Consider the following 16,129-nt stretch of genomic DNA (forward strand, 5'->3'; position numbering starts at 1 on the left):
CTTTGTTAGTCTTCATTATAGCCCACAAACAGCTCGAACTGAGCCACACTGTTCCAATGATGATGTGTTAAACTGTAAATGATTAAAAAAACCAAAAGCATCCAATGACACTCACCTTCATTAACCTGCGTGGTGACAAAAGTCTTAATTAAAGTATCCGTGGTTTGTGTGTATAATGATAAGGCATAGCGCAGACTCTGTAATTCGGGACTTTTGTCGAGGAAGGCCTTCTTAAGACCATTGCCGCCGGCATGGAAGTATTGTTTAATGGTGTCAAGGGCGACATCCAAAACGGCGCACTGTTTAGGAGACAAATTCTTCTCCATCTCTTTGGATATGTCCATGACTCCACTGAGTGCGTTTTTTACATCCTGTTTGCCACTCATGTGATTCTTAAACAACCTGGACATGTCCTCAATTTTGGTATTGGCTGCCAGATTCTTTGCATTGTCCGTCAAACTCTTGAACATCATCTTCAAAAAAATGTATGTTTGGAAATATGATTTTAAAAACAAAAATAACTTACAGTTTTATCAGTCATTGGAGGCAAAACAACTGTTTTCTCCAAAATCCTCATAACAATCTTCCACAACTCTTTCAACAACCTTTTAAGAACGGTTTTCTCACAAGATTGAGCATAAAGGGACAAAGACCCATCCAAAAGGTCCATGAGAGGTCTAAGTACTTCATCTGCTTCTACAGCTACTGCGTTCCTTTGGGCCTGTTGATTAAGTTGGCCTGGCTGACCACCACCTTTAATAGCCAACAGTAAATCTCCCAGTTCCTTAACACTGGCTGTAATCCTCGGCTCCAAACTAAAAAAAAGTATATTAGAGTCAGGAATGAAAAAAGATTTGAACTTTCTACCTTGACGCAAATTGAGTTGCCAGTTCGTCAAGACAACCGTTCAAAGTTTGTTGAAGTTCTTTTAAGATATTAGCTGCATCCTCTTCTAATTTCTCGCCACCCATCGATTCAAACATTTTCTCCAGCTGCACTCTTAATTGCTGAATATTATTCATTAATATGCATGCCTATAAAAAGTTGTCATTTAGTCATTTAGCTTAAATATTCCTAATATGAAGTGTTTATTATATCTTACAATTCTTTCTTCTTTGAGGTGTTCAGGGAATTCCGATTTGACTATATCGGCATAAGCTATCAGTACTTTTAGAATTGTTTTGGCGAAACGTTTCATGTAGCGCTTCCAAATTTCCGGGTCTGGGCATTCCAGTTTGGACACCACGTCGAAACATTGGGTTAACTGGGTGAACACATCGACGACGGAGTTCGAGAATAGGGCATGTTCACTGCTCTTTTGGAACTACAACAGGAACATTTTTTAGTACCTACATCATTTTAATATTGAATCAGAAACTTACTCCATCTTTTTTGTCTCTCTTAAAGGCACCGTGTAGATATTCTAAGGATACATCGTCGTTCTCGTTTAGCCATTGCATAACGAACGGCTCGAACCACGCGGGATACTCGGGCACTGCGCCCTTGTACGGAGGCACGTCTTTCACATAATTCGAGTACAGCCACTTGACTTTGAAGTGGAGATTCATGTACGCCGACGATTTGCACAGTCGATGCTGCTCGTGTTCCTCCAGCGCATACTTCATGTCGACGGCGAACTGACTCCACATTGTTGCAGCAGACAACTAAAATAGTAATTTAGTAATTGATTGTTGTAAAGCTTGTAATGTTAACTATTTTTGATTAACGCTTAAGGTCTATTTTAATAAACGCATCGTACCTGGCCAATATTCAGTTCTTGTGGGAATTGATTCAGTACTGGTCCGTAACTATTTTTATCCTCCTCTATAACGGACACTATTAGAGCAATTAATTTGTGCCAGAAATCCACGCTGTCTAATCTGGGCCCGTGATCCTCTGGATCCCGCTTGGGTTCGTTGGGATCGCTCTGGAATTCCCTGTTGTATAGTTCGTAGGTATTCTCGAATAAAAATTGATATGTCGATCTGAGGCAGGCCTTCACGCAGTCTTTTACTACAGTACTCGCTCTTGGAGGACTGGACAGTTCCTGTACTTTCATCCTGAAGAAGGTGATGCTGGTAAGAAGGTCGACAGTGGATTTCAAATCCATTAGCTTGTCGGAACTGGATGCTGGGAAGTTGTTCCTGTACATAGACAGGTCTATTCTCAAGGAATTGTGCAGCTGATCCAACAACTTGACGAACTTTTCTTTCTGTAATAGATGAGTTATAATATGTCTACCTATGTTTTTGGATGGTTATTTACCCCAAAGTTAGAAGCAGCAAATCTATCGCTGGCCGAAACTGCTGATGATGCAGTTGTGTGCGCGTAATATGCGTTGATATTGGCTAAAAGCATGCTCATGACTGCAGGGACACCAGGACACAGGTACTTTGTTGAAAGGCAGTGAAAATGCCTGAAAATTGAAATATATCAATTTAAAAAAGTATTAAAGAAATTACTACTTTATAGTCAATAATTTAACAAAATTTAAAGAAATTCGTTACCTAAATCAATAACCGTTTTTACAATTGAATTATTGTTTCAACTGCAGTGCCTCTATAAATTTCAATTAAGTAAAACCAGCAGCTAGTACCACGTATGTATACAGAGCTTTACATATGCAAATTGCGGTATGATCGGTGGTGAAGATTTAATTCTCGGACGCTATTACTACGGATATAATTAATTTCAGTTACAGTTCATGTAAGCTGGATTGTGTATTTTGCCTGGTGTTACTAGTAATTACTGATTTAATTTGTGGTGGTCACTAATCATTGTAACGGTTTCTATTTAACGGATCGTAATTATATTGGGTCTGTGACCCAGATACGACTTTCATCAAATCATAATATTGGGGCAAAACCTGTCCAAGTCGTAACAACTTTAGACCCTTACCGTTGTACTTCAAACTAATTACTTAATTTAATATATGCGTAAATTAATCCTCTCACAAAATTATACATTCAAATATTCGGTCTGTAAGGGCGGCATCAATAAGGTTATTTAGATATAATTCATTAATATATTGTATAAGCGAAGTTGAAAAGGGTCAAAGGGAAACAATCCAGAAGGTCGAATTTAAATGTTTGGAGACACGCGTTCCAATGGAAGATCCGATATTCAAATCAAAGACACGTCCTCAAGTTATTGCCTGTTGATCGCAATTTTATTGGTGTCGCAATAAACAGAGAATAAGGAAGTGGATGCGCTTTAGATGTGTCATACCATAGTATTCATCCATATGACCTCATAAAGAGCAAATGTTGTTTAAAATAAACAACAAATTTGCGATTCATGAAAAGTTTGTCGAAATGATTTAATTTAAAACTACTTATCTTGAATTTTCTTTCAAAACCGATGTTTTAAATGTACCACATCATTGTTATTATCATTAGGATTAGTTACTATTTTATGAAATATTCAATTACCCTCAAGAAGAAGTATAGAAGAAGTTTTAAGTCATGTAAATTTTAAAATCATAAAACTTGCTTTAAAAGTATTAGGTAGGATAGTAGTCATTTTAATTTTTAATCTGCAAGTATTGATCTAGTTTCCGTAATAAAGCGCTATTGTTGTCAGCGTCGTATCCATAGGCTTTTAGACACATCCCTTGTGTTTTCTTAGTAGTTAACAATAAATTAGATTCAATTACATAGCTTGTATCGATTTTCCTTGTCAGTAGAATTCCAAGCATCTGGATGATGGTATACTGTCAGTTACTTAAAAGTTTGAATATTTCAGACTAATCATTACGTAGAATTTTAGATTTGTTTGAATAACTTACGTCATGGCTTGATATATGGACTCAATGCCGTATCGCATTGCGAACTCGTCTACGATCTCCTCGGGCGCCTCATCGAAGTAGACCTTCCAGGCGTCGTCACCTTTCGCCTGTGGGAGCGTCACGATGCCGTTGTTTTGCTCGCAAAGATAATGGAAGAGATTCTCATGTAGACATGTATACTGGACGTGGTATGGTGCCACCTTCTCCTCACCCTTGATCTCCACTGAGATGTGAAGTCGGATTGCGCCGGAAACCGCTGATTTGTCGGTACGTTTTTCCAAGTTGTACCAGACATCCATCTCGCCCGACAATGTGCGTACCTAAATGGTGATTAAAGAGTAAAGTATTATTTTGAATCGGTATAACACTGTGTGTGTTATAAAAATGATAAATGAAGGGTCAGACAGCATCAATAATGTATAGTGCGGAGAAACTGTAAAACATTTTAAATAACTACAATGTCAGAATTTGTAATTCAGCGGCATCGGAAATACGAGTGTAAATTACATTCGATTCAATTCACTCCGTTCGAACTATGTTCGTACAACCAGACAGAGCGGTTTCCTCAAGTTTTCAATTCCGGTTTGTTTGTTTTTCATACAACTTCATTACAATGGCTCATGAAATATTAAGATACCGCAGCCCGCGGCGCGCAGTTCTAGCAAAAAATCAGGCTAATATTCAGTCTTCCGAGATCAATAAAATCTTTTTATATCGCGAAGCAACGTCTGGACGAAAAGAAAGTGGTTTTCTTTTTACAAATGAGACACTCCTAATGTCTCTAGGGTATATAGTTCCGTTTCTGACAGGAAAGTAATAAAACGTAATGTAAATTATCTTAAAGTTGATGTTATTTTCCAAGTATTACGTAGTCTCATACTTTTGTATAAGTTTCCTATTGAATAAAATTTTCCCCTAAGGGAGTCGTTTTGAGTTTATAGAATTTATGCTACTTTGTGTTGGAAAATATACTATAAAAAAATAATAAGCCAGAGATAACAAACAATAATCTCAAGCAAAACACTTAACATACCTCAATGATTGTTTGCCCCAAGAAGTCGTCCGATTCCCTCGTTAGTTTCTGCCTTAGTTTGCTCTTCAGATCATTATCCTCGTCCCAGACCCTCACCTTTATCCTGTCCGAGGAATTGTGGCACTCGCTGGAACAGGAAAAAAAATACATTCAGCGTATCGCAATTAGTTTTTGGCCGGTGGCCAAATGCCTGTCCAATTTTCAAACGATATTTGTCCGGAAGTGGACTACAAGTGGCGTTCTAAATCCCCTTAATTGGTTGTAATACAAACACTCTATGTAGGGTAATATTTTTACAGGAATTACTTGTATGTTAACACAAAACTCTTGTATTTAGAGTAATTTATAATGGCGTTTATTTAATTTATATATCTAAAGGAAAATATATTTATTCCCACATTATGTGTGTATTAACCTAGAAGAGATTCTTTGAAGAAGTTTTACTTTTAACAATCAGCCCATTATTCTGTAAGGATAAAAAGCTTAAGTAACAGTAGCAAAATAAATGGGCCACCCTACATGTTCCATTCCAGACGAACAATTAATTTACTTTAAGGTCCCGATAAAAAAAAATCACGGGCCAGACGCAAAAACCGTTGGCGTATCAGACAGACGCTGCTTGATCTTTGCGTGTGACCGATGTTTTTTTTTGTTCCGTTACGTACAAGTAAAATTTCTCATCCCAAATTGGATTTAGCTCTTGAGGCATGGTCCTTGTGCGTTTTTTCACCTTGCCCACTTGGACGGTTGCGTAGGGATCAGATGTGCCGCTCTTGTCCTTGGCGATGAGGCCCTGTGCCGATTTCACTGTAACATTTCACAGGAATATGTAAACAATGTTCGCAGTTTCAGGAATAAAGTTTATGTTTTGTGTAGTTGTTGTTTGTGTATTGTTAGTTGGAAAAAAATAGTTCAATAGTTTTGAAGTTAAAATATTTGGATATTAAGGATATATTAATAACAGTAACACGACATGTGTATGTATTTATTATTAAATTGTAAAACAAAGTAAGATATTTGTGGCTAATAAGGATTAATATAATATATATACAACATAAAAAATATTAACAGTTAGAAGAACAAAAGGAATTAATTATATGACGAAACGTGCATCGTTAAGTCGGAGTTGTTAGAGCAAGATCCTAATGACTTCAAGAATTCTGATGTCTATTAGAAGAAGAAATTCAAGACTTTTAAATTAATTTGGTTTTATCATTAATGTAAAAAAAAGACTACTGGAAAAGTTTTTAAAAATTTATAATTTTGTGATAGGACAATATTTTATAATTACTATAATAACTTTAATATTAACTATTAAAGTTAATTGTTTAAATATTTATATTTTTCATTATAATATGGTAAATTAACGTCGACAAAATTTGTATAGTTTAAAAATGGCGAATGCGCCCACCCAACATGTGTCGATTTACTAAATAATTAATTTTAACACATAACTCATACCTCAATAATTGACCATTAAATGAAAATAATATTGCGCAGTGTAATTACTTACCTCCTCTGAAAACATATGTAATATTCTAAAAACATCATTTATAATTTAATAATCGATATGAATAAATGTGCTGTGACCTAAAAATCATTATTCATAATTTGCGTGTAGGAAAAATTTAATAAAAGAGGAGAATCTCATTTTTTGTTCTACAATTTAATAAATGCCGAACTTATGAAAGATTGAACGTTCTATTAATATATCCCAGTCTTACTTTTATTAAACAATAAATCAGTTTCTTTTGTACTTACAAGCGGGCTAATCTGAAAACTAAATTTAGTATAAAGTTCATGCTTAGATAAGTGAAAACATGCTGAAGATTAAAAGATTAGAGAGTAGAAATTTTCACAAAAGCTAATTTAAGCAACTTTTTATTTTAATCAAGAATTTTTTAAATTGTAATTTACTGTTTTTTTCAGTTAGTGTAATGTGCATATGTGTAGTGTAATCAAATATATGTTGGCTCTCAAAATATTTTGTTTGTCTTTATTTTGTAAAATGCAATAAAAATTCCACAGAATTTAATAATTTCGTAAATTTCGTGTGATGTAATATTTTGAGAACAAACATTTTTCATTATTAATAGATCGAACATCAAACTGAATATTTACATTAAAACAGCAATATTACAGATTGTGAATGTTTTATTGCTGACTTGCAATAAGTGATGAATGTGAATAAAATGTGCAAAAGGATTCCAAATTTTAATTTAATTTTTTTAAAAAATTATCTGTTATATTGCTGACTAAACAGAGGAACTATGTTATTTACAAGACAACTAATACTAATCACGTTGTGACATTTAGGGGAAAACACTAGACAGCAGCACATAAAGTTGCACAAAATATTATTTATTATTTTTCGTTATTTTCAAGTAAGTCTAAGTAAGAAATTATTCCATATATGTATTATAATTCAGAAGAGAATAATCAAAATCAATAAATCAATCAAATAAATAATTTGCTAAGAAATCAATTGATTACGGTTGCTTATTTCTTGCATGTCATCGCTGTCGATGTAAAATTTCGAAAATCAAGTAATTTTTCTTTGATTTCCTGTGCAACAATATGTACTCTTTTAGACATACAAGTTGTTTACTATTGACGAAACGGTAGGAAATCTAACGAGTAACGTTTTTTTGAGTAATAGTCGCTAGTTTAAAGGGAATGTAAATTGTGTTAGAGCTATTTTCATTAACTAACTCGTATCCATTTCGTAGAAAGTCTAAACTATCTTTAAAATTTGGAACGTTAAAAAAGTAACATTCGTCTTTTTGAATGGGTGTCAGCAAATTGATAAAAGACAGTACACGTGAATTGATGTTTTAATTTTTTTATATAAATTCGAATGAGTTTTTAAGAAGAAAGAAGAGGTTTCGGGACATTATATATTATAGGTAACTAAATTAGGTGCCTGATTAATCCGTTTTATTCTAGATTACCTTAAATACAGTTAATTGTCCATTGTAAGAAATAGCTAGAAAGAAGTTAGTTAAAATAGTCAGCATGCTTATTCTCTACATACTACTTTCACTTGTACCGCCTCATCATAATTTGCTTTGGTGTAAAATTGTGATTTATTGTTTAAGATCAACAAAGTAAGCGGTAATAGTTAGTTAGTGCTCTTTTAGTTGTTCATTTAGCTACCTAGATGGTCTCAGGCAGGTCTGTAGCTACATTCTATGGGCAAGCTGCTGAAAAGAGCTTGAGAATTGAGAAAAGTTCCAGTCATACACAAACAAGCCAAGTACACAAGCCTTAGTGAGAGTCAGAACGAGTTTTTTAACTTCTCCTCCATCTTAACTGTGCGATATCAAAGGCAATTAGTCCCAGGACACCGGACAGAAGTAGGTGGTATTTCCAGAAATTAAAAAACAAATTCATTACCGGTTGGTTACTGTCTCCCTGAATTAATTTTGTTAGTTTATTTTAAAAGTGCTGTTTTGTTGAATCATTCAAGTTAGTATTGTAACCTTGCATGCTTGATTAGAAAGTTTGAAATGCATTCAAGTGCAAGAAAATAGAAATTTTGCTGTTATAGAAGCTTTTTGCACTTAGTGTTAGAGATATAAAGAGAGTTGTTTCTTGGTTTTTACCACAACAATAAACGTTATAACTAAAACAATAATAACAATTTTAACAAATAATTCTCAAGATATTCTTTCTGTAATTTAAGTAATATTATTGTGGTAAATAAAATTGGTTATTTTGCAAACTCATACATTTTATTTCAGAAAACAGTGCGGAAAATAGAACTGATAGAAATAGAGATCAGAAGGAAAGTATTAGATAGAAGTATACTTGTATCTTAAAACTCATAAATAACGAAGGATATCCCATGTTCTTAAAACTACATCCTTTTTGAAATACGGTTCATTAATATATTTTTACTGTTATCTTTTTCCCTCCAGTTCATAAAGCCAATGCTGTTTATTACTGGGTTCTTTTTATATGTTCGTTAAGATTTTATATATTACTTCCTTACAACCGCAAACTACTAAGAGAGATCGTACTGTGCGAGAAACTGTTCATGATAAATTACAATTACTGCCGAAATACTGACGTTCAAATTTAGAAAATTACTTAAATGGATTTTTTTTTTGAATTTTTTATAAAACACAAAAGAAATTCGTTTGCATATTTGTGTTAAAATCAAGTGATGCACATGTAAATTTGAACATAAGTTAAAAAAAGACAGGGATGTATGTAAAGTAAATATAAAGCGTTCTTATTCAAAGGATGTGTACAAGATCGGTAAACACTCAGGATGGTGAGATCGGTCGGAATTGGAAGTAGTTTTAAAATATACATGGGGATATCTCTTTCGCATTGTTTCCCCTTGTTTTTTTCCGCTGTCGCTCTCGTCTGTGTTAAATTGGCACAAGAAGACTTGACGTAAGATAAAAGTATATTGGATTCGTTTCTGTCGAACAAAACGGAAAGATGAACATTCCAGTCAACAGTGCAATATTGTGAGAGAGTAACATAATAAATATTAATCTTAGTAGTAAGTAAGTAAAAAGGCATTCGGTACTTTAGCATGTGTATACACAAGTGTATCTCCCCGATAGAATGCAGCTGGCAATACCTGTGATTGCAATCTTGCATGACCACTTGGATGTGCCTTCAATAGTCATTTGCTCCGCTTGCTCGATTGAATCAATGTGTGTGTCAGGGTCCACTGAAAATGTTGTTCTGCGCGGATACCGGAAACAAGACAACGATACAACACCATCTGTATTTTGCAGTCGCGTATCTGTAGTTTAGTATTTTTCTTTGGGGGGGACCATGGATTACATGAATGGTGGTTGGCATTGTTGACAGGCACGTGATGGGATCCCCCATTCAGATCGCGTAATTACCCCACCAATGTCCGTTTGGTTCGGGAGAAATAGGTCCTTCAACGTGACCCAATTTCTTGCTATACGCGATGAATAGTCGACCCCTTCAAATGAATGTCAATGATGCCTCCTTATCGCTTTTTTTACCACTTGGATATTTGTTCACACAACAGGTCCTTTGTATTTTGTCATGGCATTCGAAAGCAATTAGCGTTAAAATTCTCTAATTGTAAGTCTTGAATCATTTTTATTTTAAAGCTGTCACAATGACCCTATTGTATCTCTTCTGTTGATAACAGGAAAATAAAAATATAAACTCTCAATTTTTTTTTATTCCACTAAGCAATCTCTTTTCATTTATGTTACAATTTGAAAGAGATAAAAATTATAATTTTTTTTGGAGAACCTGAAATTTAGATATAAATCCGGGTCTGTTCTACTCGTATTATTTTATCATTGATTAAAAATTAATGCTTTACTTTATATTTATAAAATGTAAAAAATATCAGACAAGTAATAATTTACACAGATTTCTGTTATTATGGATATATTTTGCAATATATTGAGCCCTGAAAATTTATTTCAGCCTTAAGTTATGCCTTTATCGAAATTTATATTTATGAGCATATAAATAAAGTATCTGCGTCGTCCATAAATTTTAATCTAAAGTCAGAATTTATCTATATTGCGATATTCATATCGCAGTTTGGTACTTATTGAAAATTACTCTGATATTATAATATGCATACTGAATGAGAAGCTCGTAACATATTTAACACTATCGCTGAAGTTACATCAGAACCTGAATACATTGAATCTCGTAGATATAAATAAGAAAATTGGCCAGGTGTAAGAACTTCTAGTTCCATCAATACACTTAATTCAATTGATGTATAGAATATTCCGTTTCAAATCAAATTAATGACGCTGTACTTGGTTCGTACATTTAAACTTTAATCAAAAGTAGCCACCCTAATAAACTTCGTTAGTCGAACTCTCCGCAAATTGAAGTAATTTAATTACATCTTTCACTGAACAGGGTTTGTTACACAAATAAAGGCAGTTCGCATTGTCGTATATCAAACGTCTCGCTCTTTAATTTAAAACTTGCTCATGTAAAAATAGATTACGTCTATGAGCTTTAAAATTGTAAATTTAAATCCATTTATTTTTAGAATTTCTTTAAAATCTGTTATCGGTGCATGAGTATTGTACAAAATAACATTGTTAAATACAATAGAGTCTTTGTTTCTTGAGATAATAGTGATAATTAATTATAAAATTGTCACTGTTAAACTATCTAGGAAAATAATAATTTCCAGACAATTCCAACGCATTTCGCCTCTTCCTGCATACGTCGGTCTCAAATATCGAAAATGTTATTAAACATGTAATGTGATGCGAAAGTTGATTGTTTGTATCCATTATGTGTTGCGGGAGTAAAATTACATACATTTTGTACTTGCCGTCCAACTAAATTACTATCACAGAATCTAAATGAAGCAACTTGTGTAGCTTTGGACAATAGTGCGAGTTAACGAGTAAATAATTATATTTATAACTAGTCTTTTGATAAGCAATGAATGTAATTATATGTTTTTGTCTTATAGACAATGAAGTTGTGTGTGAGAAATACCCAATTAGTATTGAAAAGGCGTAAAGCATAGAGAGGTGGTGGAATTGATCGATAGCTAAAGCAGTTACATACAGCAAATAAGAAGGAGCAGGTTTTTAGAGGCTAGCGATAATATTTATTGGGCTCTCGTAGTTGAGCATAGTTCGGAGGTCGGAGTTACGATGCGTCGGCAATGTTGCTTATTTCTTTGACACAGACTGTTCAGGCTCCGTCGCGTTTCTACATCAAATGGTTATGGGCAGTTTGCCTGAAAGCTCTTGGGTAAATTGTTAATAACATTAGTCCGACAGATGTCTGAGAACGGATCAAGACCGTATCCTTCCATTTAACTTTGAATACCAAGTTATCAATTGCGAGGAAGCTTCTTAATGCAGCAATAGTAAAGATTTAATGTGTTTGTTGAAGATTGCAAAACACCTTATGGCCTCAATGTTAGTCACAAAAAATCAAGCATCACTGTAAGTGGCATCATAACATCCAATCTCCATTTTAAACAAGCTACAAGACTGTAGTCTGTTTGCTACTAGATACTGATCATGTATTTTTATTTTTAACATTAGCAAATGATTATAATTCTTTGGTCACAAAGAAACTTTCCATTAAAAGCAACATGCCATGTTCAATAACCTTTGGAGTATAAATATATTTACATATTCCATTGAGATGGTTGTATAGACACTTGTTGCTGGTCATAACAGTGCAAAAATAAGTGATAACATAAATAAATCAATGGATTATTTTTAAAATTTCTTTGTGGTTTATTTAAATCACTTGCTAACGATTTATTACCCCAGCCCCGTGTGCCTGTCATGGGATAGGTGGTTGACAACATTAGGCGATAATATCATTTCAGTTTGTACATCGAATAAAACACAAATGATAAAAAACAATAAACAACCGACGCTGTGGTTATAACAATATGTATGTATAGACATCGAGCAGCCGCGGCGACAAACCTGTGATGGCAATCTTGGCGGACCATTTGGAGGTGCCGTCCAGCACCGACTGTTTCACCGCCTTCATGTGACCAGAATGGCTCTTATCCTCCACTCCGAACACATCCCTGCATCGGAATAATGTAGAAAAATTGGCCGAGAATTACGGACACACGCTCAAATTTCAAGAGATTCACCGAGGGATTAATATTTTAATCACTAAGATGCAGCACAGTGAAGAGAGTTTAAAATATTTATGATAGGGCTGTGAAAAGAAGCTTTCGCTGTAAAATTAACTTTGATGGAGCTACCAAATTAAAATTTCACTTTTCACATTTAAACTCAAAGCGTTAAATATTTTAAGGCATTTTTTGTAACGGATACTCCTTTGATGGCTTTATTACAACCAAGAAAATTGAAACTTAATTTAATACCTTGTTGTTCAAGATATTTTTTTGTACAATATAGATTTATTGAATCAGCGATTATTTTATAAAATTCTTTTTAAATTGTCTTTCATTAATTTAACGCATTTTGATCTCGACCCATCGAAATAAATAGACCATTGTTCGTTGACCTTTCATGTCTCATTTCTCTCAATATTTAAGCGTGGTCCACTGAACAGCACACACAAATAACGACAATAATGAAAAATACAATAAGACATCGGCGTCGTCGGACTGCGCTGAAATTGCTGAAATTAGAAATTAAGTAGGGTCGCCGATGACAAATACAAGTCTCGGGTACAATGTCCTGACCTGGAACGTTTATGACACATACATAAAACAAATTCATTATATTTTCCGAGATGAGCGCATGAATGAGGAAGTTTCATTTATTTTTTACTTTGCAAATTGTTTCGCCTTATTCAAATTGTCCTGTTAAATATAAAATGTAAATTAATCCTGGAAACCGTCAACCCGGGAAATATGTACGGTCCAGACATAAAATTTTCATATTGACACGCTTGAATTCATGTCGCACACACTGAATAATTGCCAATAATAAACGTCATATAGACATTGATTGGAACATTCAGTTGATTGATTAACTATAAAATCGAGAGATGTGCACACGAACTGTCTGCACAGACATCAGCTGTTATTTGAATACCAACATTACTGATTTGCAGTTTACTACATTTTACTACAAATAGTAATTTATTCTGCATTTCGTGTTAATGCGAAATTGATAGACAGTGATCATTTCAATAGCCGGTTAAATAAATTAGACTGTATAAATGTAGTACTTATGCCTATTAATTTAATAAAATCAGAGGTAAATTTGTTCGTTTGAAGGAAAATTTACATTTTCTGTAAACATACACTAACAAGTATTTAAGTAAAAGAGTCTGAGTGTGCAGTTGAGTGGCACTCATCTTGATAATTAATTTCAGTACATCATTCGCCGTTCCAACGATCGTCACTGAAAAACTAAACGGATTATTGCCACAAGTAGGTACATTTCCGATACCCCTGGAACCGGATTACGGCACGCAATTACTCCGCGTGGCGCTAATGAAACCTCCTCGGAAACATTCGCCCGTCTCGTTATTGCGACTGTGAGTTTTTGCAATTCTGGCGGCTACTGCTCCGAAAAGGGCACAAACGCACACGTAACCGAGTAAAATGATGGTAAGGGGGATCGCGCGTCGTCTCGTAATGAGTTTATCGGGGACGGGGATGCATAGTCTACGATACCTGATCAGTTCGAAGATCTCTGGCTTCTCACGTTCGCGCTGCTTCATGCGGTCCTTCATCGCGGTGATGATGTTGTTTGCTTTGTCCTCCGCTCCGTGCTTAGAACTTTTCTCGGCCGCCCCTAAAATAATACAATAGTTTTAATCATGAAACCTTTGAAAGGTCTATTGGACGTTTATGTTGTATGGTTGAAATTGATACTAAGTATATACAGTATTGGGAGAAGCTAGAGCAACTTAAAAAATATATAAATTGTTAACGCCCTGTATATACTAATGTAATTCATACCAATTATGAACACACTGAATACAAATATTTCGGTGAATATTTCTCGTATTAAAATTTTGATGGGAATAAATCGAAAAACTAAATATTCGACTGGCAAAAAGTAGAGCAACTTTTTACTAAATGTTAACTCCTACAAAACCAACAATAATTTTTAGTTTTACCGTATACATCAAGTAAACTGAGTTAATATAATGCCTCGTGGAAAAAAAATATTTTTCGAATTAAAATCACGGATTTTATCGTTCTTTCAATCCGGTGAAAGAAAAATCAATATCGTTCGACGATTGATTCTGAATAAATAAATTGTAATGCACAAGATTTGGTAATGTGGAAGGAAAAAATAAGAAGATAAAGAAAATCTAATAGGTTTCAGGATAAACAAACTTTATCCTACTCCAAAACATATCCTTTCCTGACAAAATAAAAGGTCTACTTGAGACATAACGTGGAATTAATGATTCTTCAAGTACTGTACAGGGGAGTCTTCATGCGAGAAGGCCAACCAAAGAACCACTACTATCAGATAAGAACAGAGCTAGACTTGAATTTGCCAGCCAGCTAAATGATTGGAAACGAGTGATCTGGAGTGATGAATCTAAGTTTAATCTGGTTCGTGGTGATGGGATTTTATATATAAGGCGACCTATTCATGAAAGGTTTAATTCAAATGTTCACAGTTAAACACGGAGGCGGGTCAATAATAATATGGGGTTTGGAATGGGTCCTCTCCATCGAATAAAGGGGGTTATGGATCGTTTTATGTAAAAAGAAATATTGAGGAATAACATGGTACCGTATTCAAATGAAAATATGCCACTAGACATTATTTTCAACAGGATAAAGACCCGAAGCACACTTCAAAATATTTGAAGCAGTGGTTTTAAGGAAAACAATTAATGTTATGAACTGACCATCTCAATCTCCCGACATAAAATCCGTTGAAAACGTTTAGGAGACGGTGAAGAGGCAAGATTTATTCACGGTTCTGCAGGAGGCTTGGCATGGATCCAAATATTATTGACCATCTAACGCTTTTCATGAAAAAAAGGTGTTTGGAAGTTATTCATAATAATAATAATTACAAATTATTTGTACTAATAAAACTTTAAAGAGCACAAGTTGATCTATCGAGCCCAAAACAAATAATCATTAGTAAAGTTAAACACTTTATTTTGTTATTAACTATGTAATTGTTAAATTTATAAACGGAAGTTAATCTTTAATAATATATTATTTAACATAATGCCCAGGATAAAAGTTATTTGAAAAAAGTTGCTGTTCTTTATGCCAATACTGTAATTATTCGAGATTAATTAATTATGTTTATAATTAGAATCCCGAGTACACAAACAGTGTGTTCAATGTGAAATTGAATGTTCTTCCAATATTGACATTTAATAAAAATGTGGTCTTTTCCATCATGCCAATCCTAACACGTACTTTAGATTAAAATAAAATGATAAACAATATTGATTTTCTAATTATAATAAAACACGTATAGTGTGCTTAAAAATTCTAGTACATACTTTTAAAACTGTTTAACTATCTCGTTTAGATAAAGATAATAATATATGAATATTTTTAATTTAGTTTTATGAGTCGTTAAAATTCAATAACCTCATATTCCGGGTTAAAAGCAACAAGTCGAGTTAATAAATTTTAAATGAAGTATTGATTCTGTATGCCGGATTTGACTATCATTCTATAAACTAAACTGCTGTTAATTATAAAATCGATAAAATTGCACTACATTTTTGAAATTACAAAGCATATTGCTGTATTGAATGGTTTTCAGTAAATTGTATTGTTGTGAACGAAAATACTCATTTGATATATCGATTTCAGTAAACAATTTAATGTTTCATTTTATCGCAGCTATAAACATTTAACGGCTTTCTTA

General features: G+C 33.8%; 1 protein-coding gene across 1 annotated transcript in view; it reads right to left on the reverse strand.

The window, feature by feature from the left end:
- Window positions 1-16,129, reverse strand: part of LOC109604180 (protein unc-13 homolog C-like) — a 49,448-nt gene that overhangs the window by 5,515 nt on the left and 27,804 nt on the right. The window contains exons 7-18 of the mRNA XM_049965092.1: window positions 13,942-14,062; window positions 12,263-12,369; window positions 5,486-5,627; window positions 4,821-4,947; window positions 3,788-4,107; window positions 2,266-2,416; window positions 1,760-2,212; window positions 1,383-1,664; window positions 1,103-1,324; window positions 868-1,034; window positions 527-815; window positions 116-473 (exon numbers count right to left, since the gene is read on the reverse strand). Coding sequence (XP_049821049.1) covers window positions 116-473; window positions 527-815; window positions 868-1,034; window positions 1,103-1,324; window positions 1,383-1,664; window positions 1,760-2,212; window positions 2,266-2,416; window positions 3,788-4,107; window positions 4,821-4,947; window positions 5,486-5,627; window positions 12,263-12,369; window positions 13,942-14,062 — 2,739 coding nt within the window. The remainder of the gene's footprint in view (window positions 1-115; window positions 474-526; window positions 816-867; window positions 1,035-1,102; window positions 1,325-1,382; window positions 1,665-1,759; window positions 2,213-2,265; window positions 2,417-3,787; window positions 4,108-4,820; window positions 4,948-5,485; window positions 5,628-12,262; window positions 12,370-13,941; window positions 14,063-16,129) is intronic.

The sequence above is a fragment of the Aethina tumida genome, chromosome 3 (genome assembly GCF_024364675.1).
Source record: "Aethina tumida isolate Nest 87 chromosome 3, icAetTumi1.1, whole genome shotgun sequence".
Classification (NCBI taxonomy): Eukaryota; Metazoa; Arthropoda; class Insecta; order Coleoptera; family Nitidulidae; genus Aethina; species Aethina tumida.